Source organism: Podarcis muralis, chromosome 2 (genome assembly GCF_964188315.1).
Source record: "Podarcis muralis chromosome 2, rPodMur119.hap1.1, whole genome shotgun sequence".
In the NCBI taxonomy this organism is placed as follows: Eukaryota; Metazoa; Chordata; class Lepidosauria; order Squamata; family Lacertidae; genus Podarcis; species Podarcis muralis.
Window position 1 is genome coordinate 32,071,533 of NC_135656.1, and position 15,476 is coordinate 32,087,008.

General features: G+C 41.5%; 2 protein-coding genes across 12 annotated transcripts in view; one reads left to right on the top strand and one right to left on the bottom strand.

The window, feature by feature from the left end:
* Positions 1-719: 719 nt before the first annotated feature.
* On the bottom strand, positions 720-12,527 carry UTP18 (UTP18 small subunit processome component). Of its 2 annotated transcripts, XM_028716317.2 has the most exons (15): positions 12,375-12,527; positions 11,595-12,016; positions 10,505-10,638; positions 9,596-9,691; positions 8,796-8,875; positions 8,073-8,161; positions 7,146-7,271; positions 6,541-6,715; positions 6,087-6,187; positions 5,354-5,444; positions 4,806-4,929; positions 3,695-3,869; positions 2,128-2,270; positions 1,666-1,710; positions 720-834 (listed from the first exon to the last, which is right to left on the bottom strand). In XM_028716317.2, exons 2-14 carry the CDS (start codon positions 11,847-11,849, stop codon positions 1,686-1,688), a joined length of 1,614 nt encoding a protein of 537 aa, XP_028572150.2. In that variant the 5' UTR covers positions 11,850-12,016; positions 12,375-12,527; the 3' UTR covers positions 720-834; positions 1,666-1,685. The 2 variants fall into 2 exon arrangements, with proteins under 2 accessions (XP_028572150.2, XP_077780274.1); XM_077924148.1 differs by lacking the exon at positions 12,375-12,527 and having other exon boundaries at positions 11,595-12,251.
* A 271-nt stretch (positions 12,528-12,798) lies between these two features.
* The window catches only part of MBTD1 (mbt domain containing 1), a 49,360-nt gene continuing 46,682 nt past the window's right edge, over positions 12,799-15,476 (top strand). For 3 of the 10 annotated variants that reach the window (XM_028716359.2, XM_028716389.2, XM_028716391.2), the window contains exon 1: positions 12,799-12,911. In XM_028716359.2, the coding sequence (XP_028572192.1) occupies positions 12,891-12,911 (21 nt within the window). In that variant the 5' untranslated portion in view covers positions 12,799-12,890. The remainder of the gene's footprint in view (positions 12,912-15,476) is intronic. The other 7 variants (XM_028716353.2, XM_028716358.2, XM_028716367.2 and 4 more) reach the window with 5 other exon arrangements.

The following is a 15,476-nucleotide window of genomic DNA, read 5'->3' on the forward strand; positions in this document are numbered from 1 at the left end:
TCTGAGTTCCATAGTGATTGGTTTGGGAAAGTCAAATGATGGGGGCAAAGTGACCAAATATACTGTTTGATAAAGTGCTGGTTTGTCTTTTGAATGCTTTAAAATGAAAGCAAATGATAAGAAATTAAGTATCCACCAGTGACCACTTGGGGTCAGTATTACACTACTGTTATTGAGCTTGAAACTAAATGCCTTCCAGTACCCACTTGGTGCAAAATATTCCCACAGCTCTGATTAAACTCAAGATTATGTAACCCATGAGGGAGAGCAAGTAGTCAAATATGTAAGATTCTAGTACTCAGAGGTATGCTACTTCTAAAGATAGTAGTCCCTCTTAGTTACCATATGTAACAGGCACTAGCAGACCTATTCCCCAGGAAGACGTCCACGTTAGCAGCCCCAGCAGCACTTCCATAAGCATGCACTGCGAAATGGTGTTTACCTTCTTCCCACCATTCAAACCTATTCAAACATGTAACCCACCCATTTACGTAAATTCCATCAAAAACCAAGTGCTTCAGACTATTGAGAGTGGGTGGATTACATGTTTGAATGCTCTAGTCATATCCCACCTTTTCCTTCAGTTTTAGTGCATCCTGTAAGGCTGTCCTACATAATTTCTCTGCATGTGTGGATTAGCCCCTACTTTCATGCAATATGTTCTCTTAAATAACACTGGTGATGTTATGGAGAAATATTAGAGACAAGTTTCTGCCAAGTTATTCAAAAAGCTATGTATTGCTACAAATGCACATACATCTAAATACATCAAGGCATTCATCAAGGCAATGAAGAAAAGTTAATCCACTTTCTTAAAGTCACAGGGTACACCATCTGTAGAGAGAAAAGTATGAAGAGCAAGTCAACAAATGTTCAAGAAAAAGGCTGCATCCTCCAAAAAGCCAATTAACGCATAAGATTATGAACAGTTATATCAGCAAGGATTTAAGCAATGAATAGCACTAGAGTATGGCGCTGTGGGTTAAACCACTGAGCCTAGGGCTTGCCGATCAGAAGGTCGGCGGTTCGAATCCCCGCGACGGGGTGAGCTCCCGTTGCTCAGTCCCTGCTCCTGCCAACCTAGCAGTTTGAAAGCACGTCAAGTGCAAATAGATAAATAGTTACCGCTCCGTTTCCGTGCACTGCTCTGGTTCGCCAGAAGCAGCTTAGTCATGCTGGCGACACAACCCGGAAGCTGTACGCCGGCTCCCTCGGCCAGTAAAGCGAGATGAGCTTCGCAACCCCAGAGTCGTCCGTGACTGGACCTAACGGTCAGGGGTCCCTTTACCTTTACCTAGCACTAGACTAAATGTCTAGTGAAACCAAGTTAGATTTACATGTTTTAATTTTTATTGTTAATTGTAAACTGTGATTTCAGTGTTATCGATTGATACCCTGGGACCCTTGCAGGAAGGGCAGACTACAAATACTTAAAATGCATGTGCTGTTGTGTAGCATAATTCAGTGCATACATTCTCAAAAGGAAAGCCCACTTAGTTCAGTGTGCTTTATTCCAAATAAGTGCACACACTTCACTAACCATTAAAATTCAATACAAAACTGCAATGAATTGAATTTCTTTCTGACTCTGAAATTGTAACAAGGAAATTTAAACTATGTTGCCCGCAATTCTCCAGCAGCATTTCTACTTCAGTTGATAATTACCTCAGTCTAAAGCAATCAGTTTAGAAATCTGAGTAGTGTTTCAACCTGCAAAGTTAAAACAGAGTTAATATGCAATAGTTTGAGATATTCCCAACTACAAGACCACAAAGCACCCTGCTTTAGCTTTCTAAATTATACCACAGTGGTTCTAATATTTTATGGCAATGTTTTCATCTAACATCAACATATCAGGGTACAGAGTAGCAAAGTATGTTTTTAAAAGAGACAAGGGAAATAAGAAGGTGCAAGAAAATTCAAATTGTGGCTAGGTCAGTTAAATTATAAAAACCTGTTTTATTATTATTAGGTATCAAAGGCAATATTCATCTAAGCTATACTAAGACTAGTTACTCTGAGTATGACTAACATTAATACTGCCCACAGTCAATAATATAACAAAAATCTGAAGAAATCTAAGAGTTAAATATCACCGTAATTGCAGTAGCATGATTTAATACATACCTATACAATAAAGCTTTGCCTTTGTTATTTGCTATGGAAAAATACCCACTTCTGGGTGAGAAGTCCATGGAGTTAGCCAAGTATATTAACTTTTTTTTGAACACCGGAAAATTTGGGAATACAGTAAATGAAGGAATGTGCACCTGCGAAGGAGAGTGGAGCAAGGTAATGAAACAGAGGGGTGGGGTAAGTGAAAGCATACTTCATTGTCATACATAGTATTATTATTAATAATAATATTTTTAGACCCCACCATCCCCAGCCAAAACCCGGGCTCAGAGCGGCTAAAATGAAAATAAAAATCATTCAAACATTAATTTCTACAGTTACTCTCAAGACAATAACTCTGAACCCAACAGCTTTATCTTAAGCAAAGGCTTGTGCACAACTAGCAGATTTTCTAACTCTTTCCCCTGCATCTGTCCATTTACAAGCTACTTTAGAAATTCTCTGAGTTTTGGTACAGAGGATCTCCCAGGATGGGAGGCTGGAGGAAGAGGGGGAAACTCCCAGGTGATTGCTGGGAGGGTTCATTCTTCTGTGTGGAATAAAGGTTAAGATATTGGTCTTTTATTCTCTTTCACTTCTTTCTTTTCTTCCTTTTTATTTTTGCTTTTTTCCTACTTCTCTTCTATAGATTAGTTTGGCTTTATGAAAAGTATTAATAAAAGCTGATTATAAAAAAGAAACTTCCCTGTCCAGGATCTTTCTAACTACAGATTTTGCATATACAGTTACAATTAAAACTACATGGGCTGATCCTCACTATCTCAAAATTTCCCTTGTGGGCTGCCTGTTCCTACATTTGCAGGATATGAACCACATGACGTTTCCACCAGCTGTGTGACATCTAGGTTTTTCTGGAGCTAAATCCCACTTTTCACCTAAATGGTAGCAATGTGAAAAGCTTTTCTAATATGATAAAATGGATGTTTTGGGGTTATCTCATTTTCCCCTGTTCCAAAACAGAAATTGGCAGACTGTGTGCACCTAGTGAAAAGGAAAAGGTTTCCCCATATAAAGCTCCTAAAATGAGAAATGTTGCCTCAAACCATAAAGTATAGGCATTTCTGTCTTTCTGTTGTTGTTGTCGTATTTTTGGTAATTTCCCAGAAGACTTATTCAAACTCAATACATTCTCACGATCCAAGAACCACGCAACGTGTGTGTCTGTTCTATGTATGTGAAAATGCTTGCAGCTTGCAATTACTTGAGCAACTAGGATGTCACAGAATGTTCAGACATGCAAAGCGCTCAAGGTGAAGAGGTCAGCAACAGAATGTTGACAAATAACAAAACTTCTGTAAAGGAAAATGATAATCACGAGCAGGAGAAAAATCCTCCAGTAAGCGACCTAGTTATAATAGTTATAAGAGGAACTGTTTTTTGTTTTTTTGCTGAATTAAGGCCAGGGGAGGTGGACAAGGGATCTCTGTAGGCATGGGAATCCAAGGCTGGGATGCTGAGGAGGACCTTAGGAGCTGAAAAGAACAAGCAGGAAAACTCCAGCTTAAATTGAATTGAATTAATACTTAGCTATTGAATTAAACTTAGGAGAAATTCTTACCAGCTTTACCGCCTCATCTACTTTATTAGAAGCAATTGCCAATATTTCAGTGGTGGGACTGAAGGATAACGATGTTGCAGGTGTGACCAAGTTCATTATAGCTTTAAGAGGCTTAGGACTAGTTTCTCTGAGACAGTCATCCTGAGCATACACATTCACAACTCCAGAACTAGAACTAGAAAAAAAGAGTTTGTGGTTTATAAAATGCTTAAACCATAATTAAATTAACTCAGCAATTTATATTCATGATCCTATGTTTCTCCAGAAGTACAAGTGTCATTTCCTATCAGCTATACTGAGGAAATGTTAATGCGTAACTATAGTAAAATTTTATTCATGTAAGTAAAAAGAGTGCATTTTTTTACTACATTTATGCTTAAGTTTGTAGAAGGGAGGCTCCATCTACAGAAAGAGGTTTGACATTCTTAGACTGGGAAAGCCTTGCCACAGTAGTTCATGCATTAAGTGATTTCAAGTAGATTACTCCAATGCACTCTATGTGGGGCTTTCCTTCTGCTTGCTCTGGAAGCTGCAATTAGTGCAGAATGCTGCAGCACAATTGCTGACTCCTACATATGCTGCAAGAAGCTCACCTGTATCTTAGGGGGAGCAATTAGCCACAGCCATTTTTAAATCAAGGCAACCAACATGGCAGCTCTACAGAATTTAAGGGCAAAAAGCTGCTCAATATTTACTCAGTCGAGTCTTCCAAGTCATGGCAGCTCCTATGTATCAACCACAGACTAAAAATAAGATATTTCTGAAGACTACTTTCATAAAGCCTGGAACTTGATCTAAAAAGCATTTGCAATGTGTTTACCTGTCATACTGGCAAGTTATTTTGTTACCATATATAAAGATACACCACTAAATTATTTGTCGATTTTGCCCTCCTCTGAATTTGGCCTCTTATAGCACATTACTAAGAATTTTTACTCAAAAGTAAGTCCCACTGAAATCAAGTGGATTTAATATGCTGAGAGCTGCAACATTAGTAACGCATGTCTAAACCCATAATTATCTGACAACTCCAGTGTCTTCGAAGTAGAGAACCTTCCAGTATGATCCAAGAAATAAAATATCTTAAAATATTGGCTCTGCATCCACTTACCCACATGCCACATACTGGTTGTTTTTGGAGACTGCAATTGATGTACCACACATACAACCTTCGTCAGAAAATCTGTTTAGGCATCGTCTGCTCTTTACATCCCATACGAAAACTTCACCCTGAACTGACAGACAGAGAGACAAATAGGGAAATTTTTTAGAGGAAGTAATATATGACATCAAAATGCTGGATTTAAAGGGGGGGGGCCTCTGCTAAACTATGAACAACTGAAGAGCACAGCAAGGAATAACTCCATACACTACTCAAAGATTATAACTATTATATAGTGAGTTTCTATTAAACAGGTACTCACATGCATACATCATAAGTAGCAAAAGGCACAACTGTTTCATGGTTTATGGGGACGTAGTATCGGGTCACAAATTCCAGTTTCAACTTAAGGCATCTTGCTATGAGTGCTTTCTAATCAGAAAATGAGCCTGTGACGATTACTACTGTAACAGCTGCAACAGAGGCTATACAAAGTTCTCCTTTCACTAAAAAAATGCACACCTTCATACAGTGATGCCACATCTTATCTGACTTACCAGAATGCGTGTAGATTTTGCTGCTATCTGGAGAGAAAGATGATTCAAAAGACTTCCCATTTATTTTCATGCTCCCAATAAGCTCTTTCGTCTAAAATAGAAATGCAATTGCTGATCAACACAAGTAGTCACAATATCAGAAAGTGAAAGAGTCTGGTCTCATGAGAGGAATGTGCCCTTCTACAGTCATCATAAAAAGGAGGGGAAGAAAACTTGTAGGGTGCACGTAAATAAATATTGGCTGAATGTGTTTTCATATATATATTTCTTAGTACACCACTGTGTTCCCTAATATGGTGCTCTGTTGCCCTATCTCCCTATTGTTATTTATGGCTTTCTTCCTTTGGTTTATCTTTTCCTTCTACAGACTCCACCACACCACTGACTTACTCATTTACAGTATTCAGATGACTTGTTTAATAAGAGACACTTACAACACAAAACTCTAATCAACCGCTTAACTATTAGCCACCACTATTTGGATTTAACAAAATCAAAGTCAAGAAATCCACACCATCCCTGTGACCTGTCTGCTGAAATGGCTACTGCTGAGCAGCACAGAAGTTTTGCATGAAGCATAAGACTGCAAAATGCTATGTGGTTCGTATTTGCCATATTAGTATTAAAATGTATTTTTAGTATGAACTCTAGCTGATACAACTTCTCTGCTGGTAGAATTGTGTTGCTGTTTGAACTTAAAATGCTCATTTTCAGAAACAAATGCAGATTTTACCTTCATTGTCAACAAATGCAGAAAGCCTGATGTTCCATTAAGGAGCAGGAATCTTCCATCTGGTGATACTTCAAAATTTTTGATAAACTTCTCCTCTAAACCTTAAGTTCAAAAAAACAATATGTGTTATGTAGTTCCAGCACATATATATAGGAGCTAATTGCCAAAGCTAACTATTAGCTTATAAATTATGGTTTAATCTGGGTGCTTATTTATAAAGAATAATAGAACGTTATTTCCTTGAATGTTTATTCTTTTTCTTATAGATGCCATTGTTCCAAAGACATGGAAGAACACTGGGCACTAGTTCTACCGCCATGTGACACAGTAAGAAGGAATTTAATTAGAAATCTTTTATGTCTAATTCAGAAAAAATAAAATTATATTTGAGCATTATTTGAATCTACTTAAAATTCAGTGTGTACAAAAATATAAGCAAGCAGTGAAACCTCACCTCTGATATGGGTTATAGGAATAATTTTTCCAGCCATCATGTCGTATATATAGAACCGCTTGTTGTGTATGCTAGTTGCAATAACTTGCTCTCCATCTGCACTAAAACGTGCCTTGTACACTGGAAAGCTTTGCAGATGAATGCTCTGTATCTTTGGATTAGCGATGCCATCCACCTTTAAAGAGAAAAAGATGCATTCATTTTTCACCTCAGAATGGGCAATATTTAAGAGGATTTCTAAAATACAAATGTAATGACTAGCGAATGCCAGTTTGTCTTGAATTTAAATTCCTTGATTTGACGGCAACCCAGAGTCCCACAGAAACATTGGGCTGCTTCTGCCTGCTACTGCACCATATGGAGCTCCACCATATCAAGGAACTCCTTCTGCTTCTATGCAAACAATAGGGATGACCCACTTGCTTCCATGCACTTTTGACTGTTTCCAGTCCCTAAAGTTTGGTATTAAATATGCAAATTTTAAACCCCACCCAACCACCACATAGGTGTCTAAAGTATGTCTCAGCCAATCAGTTCCTATAAAATAGTATACAAGAACATAGAACAGAAACAATTGCATTATATATAAGGTAATTATTCCTCACCTGGAACAGTGAAACAGACCGATCAAGCCCAGCAGTCATAATAACTTGAGCAGAAGGATGGAACTGCACAGTTGTCAGTTTTGCATCTGACATACGTTCACTATTAGCAAACTTGCAGTTTTTCATCTAAAATGCAGAACAGGAACATGTGTGGTTGTTATGAAGCTGCATAACCACTAAGTACGTATAGAAAAGAAAAATCTACGCACTCATGACAGTATCCAACACTGCACAAGCAGCACTAAGCTACCCAAATAAGACCTCCCCTTCTGCTCCTCCCTGAATACCCCCACAAAAACTGCTCCACAGAGTCCTTCAACCGTCTGGAGCAGATTTTGAGGGTGGATGTGAGGCTTCAGGACAGGGAAGAAGGTTCAAGTGTGCAAACAGAAATCTTCTGCCCAAGTTAAACAGCAGCTTTGGACACAACCCTATGTCTGCACTACTGAAATATATTTCAGCAAATTTGCTACCAATTCTGTCCTAAGATACATTCAGTGTTCTAGGCAGTTTTCCATTTCCTAGTTTAGAGATGCATTAGCAATCCAAATTTTTATAAAATCAAGTTGTATTCAACTCTGTGCAAGTGGTGTTCTGCTCACACCTGGAACTTCCTCTTCTCACACTTCCCAAAAATCTGTTCCAGATGGTCCTCCAACCACCTGAAGCAGATTTTGAGGGTTAACAGCAGGCTTGCAGGAGAGGAGAAAATTCCCAATGATTTTTTTATTTTACTGTTGAAGCTCTACATAATAACTATTTCATCATACTTAAAACTTTGTCAACTAAATATTAAAAAATGAAAATGCTTTCAATGTGTTGCATGGTCTCTTGAAACCTGTTGTTTTTCTCATATTTAACAGCTTCAAAGCCTATGAATTCTAATCACAAACACATTGTGTGCATGAAAATGAAAGATTGTTTTACCTGTAAAAAGCCTCTTGGTAAGGAGTCTGACGCTGTCACGAAATTGCCTGTCTTGTGCATTAGTTCATCCCCTTCATCTTCGCTGTCATCTTAAAAAGAAATTATTTCAAACATTGTATTGTTTTATCTGTGCAGCCATATGAAAAGTGGCAACATAAGCTAAATGCAATATATGAAAAGAAGTCAGAACTTATTCAGTATACAGTCAGGTAGTGTGTCATAAACCCTGCTCCTAGTCTCTTAGAGCAGCTTGCAATGGTCAGTAGTAAGACAGTCTGCGTCCTCAGGTAAACAATCTAAAACAGGGTAGGCAGCCTTCAGGGTTGTGAGATCTACTTTGTTTTTTACTTGAAGGCAACCAAATTGAAGCCAAGTGCAAAATAAGAACTGCTTAAAGTTCTCAAGGATAAGAACTGGAGTCAGATGCAAAATAAGCAGTTAAAGAAAATAAGAGTTAAGGAATGGTATGTGCAACCCAGGAAACTGGGAACAAACACCCACATACACTTGAGGAGAAGCCAGTTCCCTGTAGCTGCTCCTTCTATGGCCAATGGATGAGGCCAAGTTGGTCTCTCCCTTGCCATGATGTTCTTCCTACATTAGTCCCTGTGAGACTTCCTTAATCAGAAGTCCCCAAAACTTTCTCTGCAGAACATGTGCAGAGGATTGCATCTTAATTACTTTATTGACTTTGGTTCATGCTATAGAAAGTCCCACATTTACCTTCATCTCTGGTTTTTCTTACTTTCTTCTTCCTGTCTCTCTGTGCCCAGGAAGGGGTTGCTCCCATTGCGCTCTGAAATCTAAGGAAGACAAGTCTGTACTTCACCCACAACTGTTACTTAAGACACAACCTTATTCACTGAGACACAACATTATTCACTGAGGTAAGTAAAAAAAAAAAAACTATCAGAAACTTTAAGTAAATATGCCAGACAATTTTGAAAGATGGGTGAAAGAATATGATGAGCATTAAATATCTGATGAAGAGAGGGATGCAGGGCAAGAAACTCAGGACAGACAGCCTTATAGTATCTCTCTCACACACACCCACACACCCCTTGTGACGCAAACTGTTTAAAGGATGGACTGTGAAGGAAGAAAAGCATTTTCCTCAACCCTCCCCACCTCTCGCAAGTAAGCCTCTCATTATGACAATAAATAGGGAAATGCTTTTGAAGTGTCCAAGCACCCCAGCCATTTTTGCCCTTCCTTTTTAAGTTCAATTTGAATCATCCTGCCATTTCCCCTTTTCTCAATATTAAGCAGGAAAACTTCATAGCTGCATAAAGAAAATTGATTTATTTATTTTTTGCATTTTAGTATGTATAGAAATAAATATAGACATCTTCAAAAATTCAGATTAATTTACAAATTGTCTGTTTTGAGAAAACACATATTGGAAGGCCTCTTCAAAAATGAGGTTATATGCTAACATTTTTTGATACCAATTCAAATAAATAATCAAAAAATATTTTTTCTTAAGATGGTTGTCTCTTGTCCATGTTACCATTAACACTCACTGTTCTTGAAGTCTTCTTTGAAGATTTTCCTTTGTAAGCTTCTTTTCTGCATCACTTTTCATCATGTTTTTTCGATATCGATGGGTCATGTCAATTCTAGGAGAAAAAAGTCACATGCTAAATTTGTATAGTTCTGTAAAAATATTAATTTTACCAAGATGATCACTTTACAAATTAAAGCAAGTGAATAGCTTATATTTTGAAACAGTGGCATGTAGTTCATGTTACATAGTAGAGTCAATGTGATGGAGTGGTTAAGAGTGCCAAAGTAAGATTGGGAGATAAAGGTTCAAATCATCACTCAGCCTTGAAATTCACTGAGTGACCATAAATAAAATACTTCCTCTTCCTAACCTACTTTACAGGATTAGCATGGGGAAGAAATGGAAAAAAGTTTATTTTAAATTCAGCTATAAAGTTCTAGAATTTCCAAAGCTCTTAAAAAGTGGACAGCCTGGCAATATTTTGTAAAAACATGCAGAAAGCACACACATTAACATCTTCACTCAGAATGAATGGTTAAGATGATGGGTGGTATCCAATTGCGCACTGATGCAATGGACTTCCACTTGTGCAAAGGTGACTTTCCTTTAACCTGCAGCCACCCAAAATCTGCTTTGGAGGATTGACAGATTGCAGGGGGAAGACGGAAAAGGTAAGTCACAGTACATCCGCTGGTGCGACTCTTGACCTTGCACTCACAGTATGTAAGATGCTTACACCCCAAACCTACATATGTTAGGTTGAAGACAAGCCCCACAGAGTTCAATCCAACTTGCTTACAACTACAGCTTTGCTTCACCACACTTGATTCACGAGTCAATTTACAATAGGTGCATTACACATCAAAGTAAACCACTAACCATGGATTACTATGAAATGCAAACATAGCCTATGAGTGCTGCTTACATTTCCTCAACTTCATCATCTTCATCCACCCATGCTGGTTTTTCAGATGGAAGAAAGTTGTCTTCCGTTTCATTATCCACTTCTGAGCCATCAGATTCTCCTTCAAGGAGATTCCCACTGAGCACATCACCAACCTTAAAAAAAAGAAAGAATATTTTCTTTAATCTTAGAATTTAAAAACATGTTACAGATTGCCACCCATGAATCTTTAAAAATTCCTTTAAAACTTATCATTGTTTATTCTCAGACCACTTGTCAGGAGTCTGAAACTGAGATAACTGACAAGCCCAGTCTCAGCTGTACTGCCACATGAATCCTGAGGCATTTAGGACAGAACTTCCTGATAACCACATACCTGATGAACATTGTGCTGTTCTACTGCACCCATATAATAGCTTTCAGAGTTCAGAAGGCATACTTGCACTGTTTGCTGCCATGACAGGACAGTACCCCACATCTGGATACTATGGTGAATTTACAAATATTTACGTGAACTGAAAAAGTTAGGAATTTTTTTTAGGGGGTGAAGAACTAATTTGCTTGAATGTTACAGTGGGTATTCAGACTTAATTTACCACCTCCTGGAATACTTTCAAAGTGGACGAGACAGAAGATTGTGACCTCTAGATAAGGCATTCACACAGCCACCTACAAAGGGACAACCATTAGCAGCTTTACAACCTCAACTGTTTGACTGAAGCCACAATAAATTTATTTTAAAAAAACAGCCCCTTTTCTATGCTGTGCTATAACTACAGCTGCACCCCTCTCTTCTGAACATTTGCTACTGAACCGGCAGGGCCGGCACCAGTTTTTGTGGACCAATGCTCCAGGTGTGTAAGACAGGCAGAAATTCTGTAATATGTACTGGTGAAAAATCTGCATCACTGTATCTGCGTGTCCATAAACATCCACTCGTGCAATTCAAGCTTATCACGCTGCCAGCAGCTCGGGCAGGGATGTGGGGCTCATAGAAAGAAGAGAAAGCTGGTGGAAAGAACCATTATCCACTAGATACCGTGAGGCTGATTATTGCTATCCAGTCGGGGGGGGGGGGAGGGGACACCAAAACAGGCTTCCCGCCTAATACCTTCGCCAGCGGGCCTTGCAGACGCTGCAGGTCGTCGTCTCCTTCCTCCACGTCCCCAAACAGCAGCTCCTCCAGGCCACGCTCCGCCGCGGGTTTCTCTGCCACGAGAGCCAAGTGCTGAGCCCGACGGATCTCCTCCGCGGCAGCCGCCATGTGTCCGCCTCGCTCCTTGCCTCTTTCAAGCGGCCCTTTTCCGACCCGAGGCCGCTTTCTGCCCTTCGACGCGCCTCGCCGGCCCTCAGCCCTCGCCTCCATGCTACCTCTGCCTTCACGGGACCACAAACCGGAAGCGGAAAGGCCCGCACGTTCGCGTCACGGAAACCGGAAACGCCCTTCCCGCTCAGTTACCATAGAGAGGCACGCAGGCGCAAACACGTCCGCCCTCCCAGCCACAGTACTCAATGAAGCCGCCGTGACGCCGCCTGAATGAACATGCGATGTAAACAAACAGATTACCAGAGAGATACACGGGCTGAGGGGGCTTTCGGCGCGAGCTCCTCACCCCTCCCCACCCCAAGGCAAATGGAGACCGGAATAAAACGATCTGCGTAACATTTGTCTTTTTCTCTATGTCTTTCCCTTCCCCCGCTCCGTGAGAAGCACTGCCACGTGACCTCCTTGGCCCCGCCTCCTTTTCACATGACCTCAATGTTTCAGTGTATTCCCCCCCCCCCAGCACACACACACTCTCTTTCCCCCATTTTTTCCCCTCATAAGAACCGCTCTCTAGGCGGGCTGTCCCATCACTTGTAAAACAGCGGGGGGGGCAGGTGAAAGCACCTCTTTTTAAAAAAAGATTAACGTCTCCTCAGTTGAAGGCAAACTGAGACGGAGAGAAGCATGCCATCAAATCTGTAGCCGGTCGCGGCGACCGCTTTAACGCCGCGGCTGCGACCGTCCTCGGTCCCCGTCGCCTCTCCTCCCCCCCCCCTCTTCCGCATCATAGTTCAGGCCGCCCAGCCGCGTACGGCGAGCGAGGGCGATCCAAACAGCGAGGGGGCCAATGGGAGCGCGCCGTGGGCTGGGGCCGTACTACGCGTGCGCAGTGCGGTTATGCTAATGTTGTTGATATTCTGGGGCTTGGAGTTGAATGTCTTTTCTCTCACACACTCTGCGCTCTTCCCCCCCGTTTAAAGTGAGAGGCTGAACTTTCCTCCTCCTCCAACCTGGCTCTGCCCCTCGGAAAGGGGAGGGGGAGAGTCCGGGGGGGTGGGGGCTGAGCCGAGGGGGCGGGAGGGGAGGAGGAGGAGGAGGAGGTGAGCGGCGGCAGCGGCATCCTTTGCCCATGAGGGCCTGATGGAAAACACAAAGGACCTGGTGAGTAGCGCAGAGCAGCCCCCCGGGGGGGGGGGGTCGAGGGAGGCAGAGGCAGCGGCCAGCACCGGGCAGGGCAAGAGGCTTCGGCTTCAGAGCGGGGTGGCTGACCTGAGAGGCTTCAGGGGGTCACGCTGCTTTGGGTTCCCTTCCTGAGGGGCTGGGGGACCCACGCGAGAAATGGTGTGGGGAGCAGCCTTGCATTCTGTGCCGTGTGGGAGGGAAGTCAGCAGCAGTGGCGGACTGAGAAAGGCAACTCTGGGCAGGGAGGAGGGTGGGATGTTCTGCGAGAAATGCTGCTCCGTATAAGCTGCCTCTTCTCCATCTGCCCCGACCCACCCACCCGTGTTTTCTTACTCCCCACTCCCCGGCAACATGTGCAAAAGTGGCGGGGACTTGAGAGAAACTTCTGCCTCCTGTCGGAGTGCGAGTGGTTCATTCATCGATGCCTCTTCGAGGTTTCCTGAGCCCCTTCCGCGTTCCTTTGGCTGCCCGTTCCTTGTTGCTGTGTGTGCTGTGCAGAGAACTCGATAGCTCTTTTTGTGTGTGTTGGTACCTTGGCCAGTACTGCGGCTCCAACGTTGCCCTAGTAGCTTAATGATCAAAAAGAGGGGAGATTTTGTGCCTCCTTGAGCATCTTGTGTACAGTGGTACCTCTGGTTACGTACTTAATTCGTTCCAGAGGTCCGTTCTTAACCTGAAACTGTTCTTAACCTGAAGCACCACTTTAGCTAATGGGGCCTCCTGCTGCCGCTGCGCCGCTGGAGCACGATTTCTGTTCTCATCCTGAAGCAAAGTTCTTAACCTGAAGCACTATTTCTGGGTTAGCGGAGTCTGTAACCTGAAGCGTATGTAACCCCAGGTACCACTGTATATGCTTTGCAAGGGGATGTGCAGACCAGTGTTCAACAAACATTTCATTTGATTGTTTTTAGAAGGTTGAATGTGGCCTTTGAGAGGATAGAGGAAATGTTTAGGTCTGCCAATGTTCAGTAGCGTAGAAGAGAAAACCTAGTAATCCGGGAAATGCCATGACAAGCCTTGGTTCTATTTCTTTATTTTCCTGTCATCCTTGCTACTTTTCCTCCCCTAACATTCACACTAATCTGTAGGATTCTGCAACCCGCTTTGTTGCATACAAGCATCCTGGAGCAGAAAGTAAATGTGTCAGTTTTACCTTTCTCAGGGAAAGCTTTCAGAATTAATGTTATAATGAAGACTTTAAAGAGAAATTGCCAAATTAAGATATGCTGAATGCTGACAATGAGAAGTTTCACTGGATAAAGTACGAAAGATGTAACTTTTTCATTTAAAATGCATTGACTTTAATGCATTATATTTGTGACGTTGAAATGCTGATATCAGCGTAAAGTGTCATTTCCTTTGCTAAATGTGACTTAGTTGTAATTAAACTTAAAATGCAGAACATTCTGTTACGTATATAAAACCAGTGTGGTGTGTTGGAGTAAGATCTGGGATACCAGGGTTCAAATCACCTCTTGGCCATGAAGCTCAGTGAGTGACTCAGTCACTGCCTCTTAGCCTAGCTTATCTCACAAGGTTATTGTGAGATGAAATGGAGAGAGGGAGTACAATTTATGCCACCTTGAGCTCATTGGAGGGAAGTGGGATATTAACTTAGTAGCAATAATAAGTAAACATTGAGCCCTATTTTAATGTGTGTGTTAAGAGATACAGTAGTTTTAAAAGTTTTTTATTTGTGACAATGTTGCTTTGGACACTGCTGATGCAGAGCTTTATTCTCAAACTTTTTAGCGCTTTCCTCCCTAACTTTCCATTCCATTATGTATCTAGACTAAACACCTTTTTTGTCTTAAGGCAGTCTTCCCCAGCCTGATACCCTCCAGATGATGTTGGACTACAGATCCCTTTATCCCTGATTATTAGCCATGCTGGCTGTGGTTGATGGGAATTGTAATCCAAAACATCAGGAAAGCATTGGGTTGGGAAGGCTGTCTTAAATGACGTGTGTGGCTTTGTCTTGCCTTTCTACAATACTTGATTGGGCTTTAATAGGGAAACACTCATGTGCATGTATACTAACTATTCTCATTTGCTTCAGTCTCCTGCCCCATTAATTTGTCCACTGTTCTCTATTCTGCCCATTGTGCATGGACTGTATACCAGAACATGGTAGCATGTCTGTCTTGCAAATCTTTTACATCCTTAAACAGAGTATCAGCCTTACAAAAGCTTCTGAATGCATAGCTATTGGAGGGAACACTGTGTTCTCGATGTTGTGTTGTCAGTTAACATGAGAGAGCATTTGGATCTTACAGACCTAGCTGGTCCCCTATGTGAACTAATTATGCATTCTAGAATAGTCCCAAAGCCTTCTGTAATGTTTGTTGGTTCCTTGACAGATCTGTTGATATGGAAAGTGCTCGCTGAGGGTAAAAGTTCTGAAAACTTCTGGATTAATGTATACTGGAAGACGACTGGGTCATACCTTCTGCTATCACTGTTGGTACCACAACACACAACAGCATGTGCATTAAATCTTATGGGCCAATCATGCAACCTGCTGCACTAACAATAGGTTTGTAG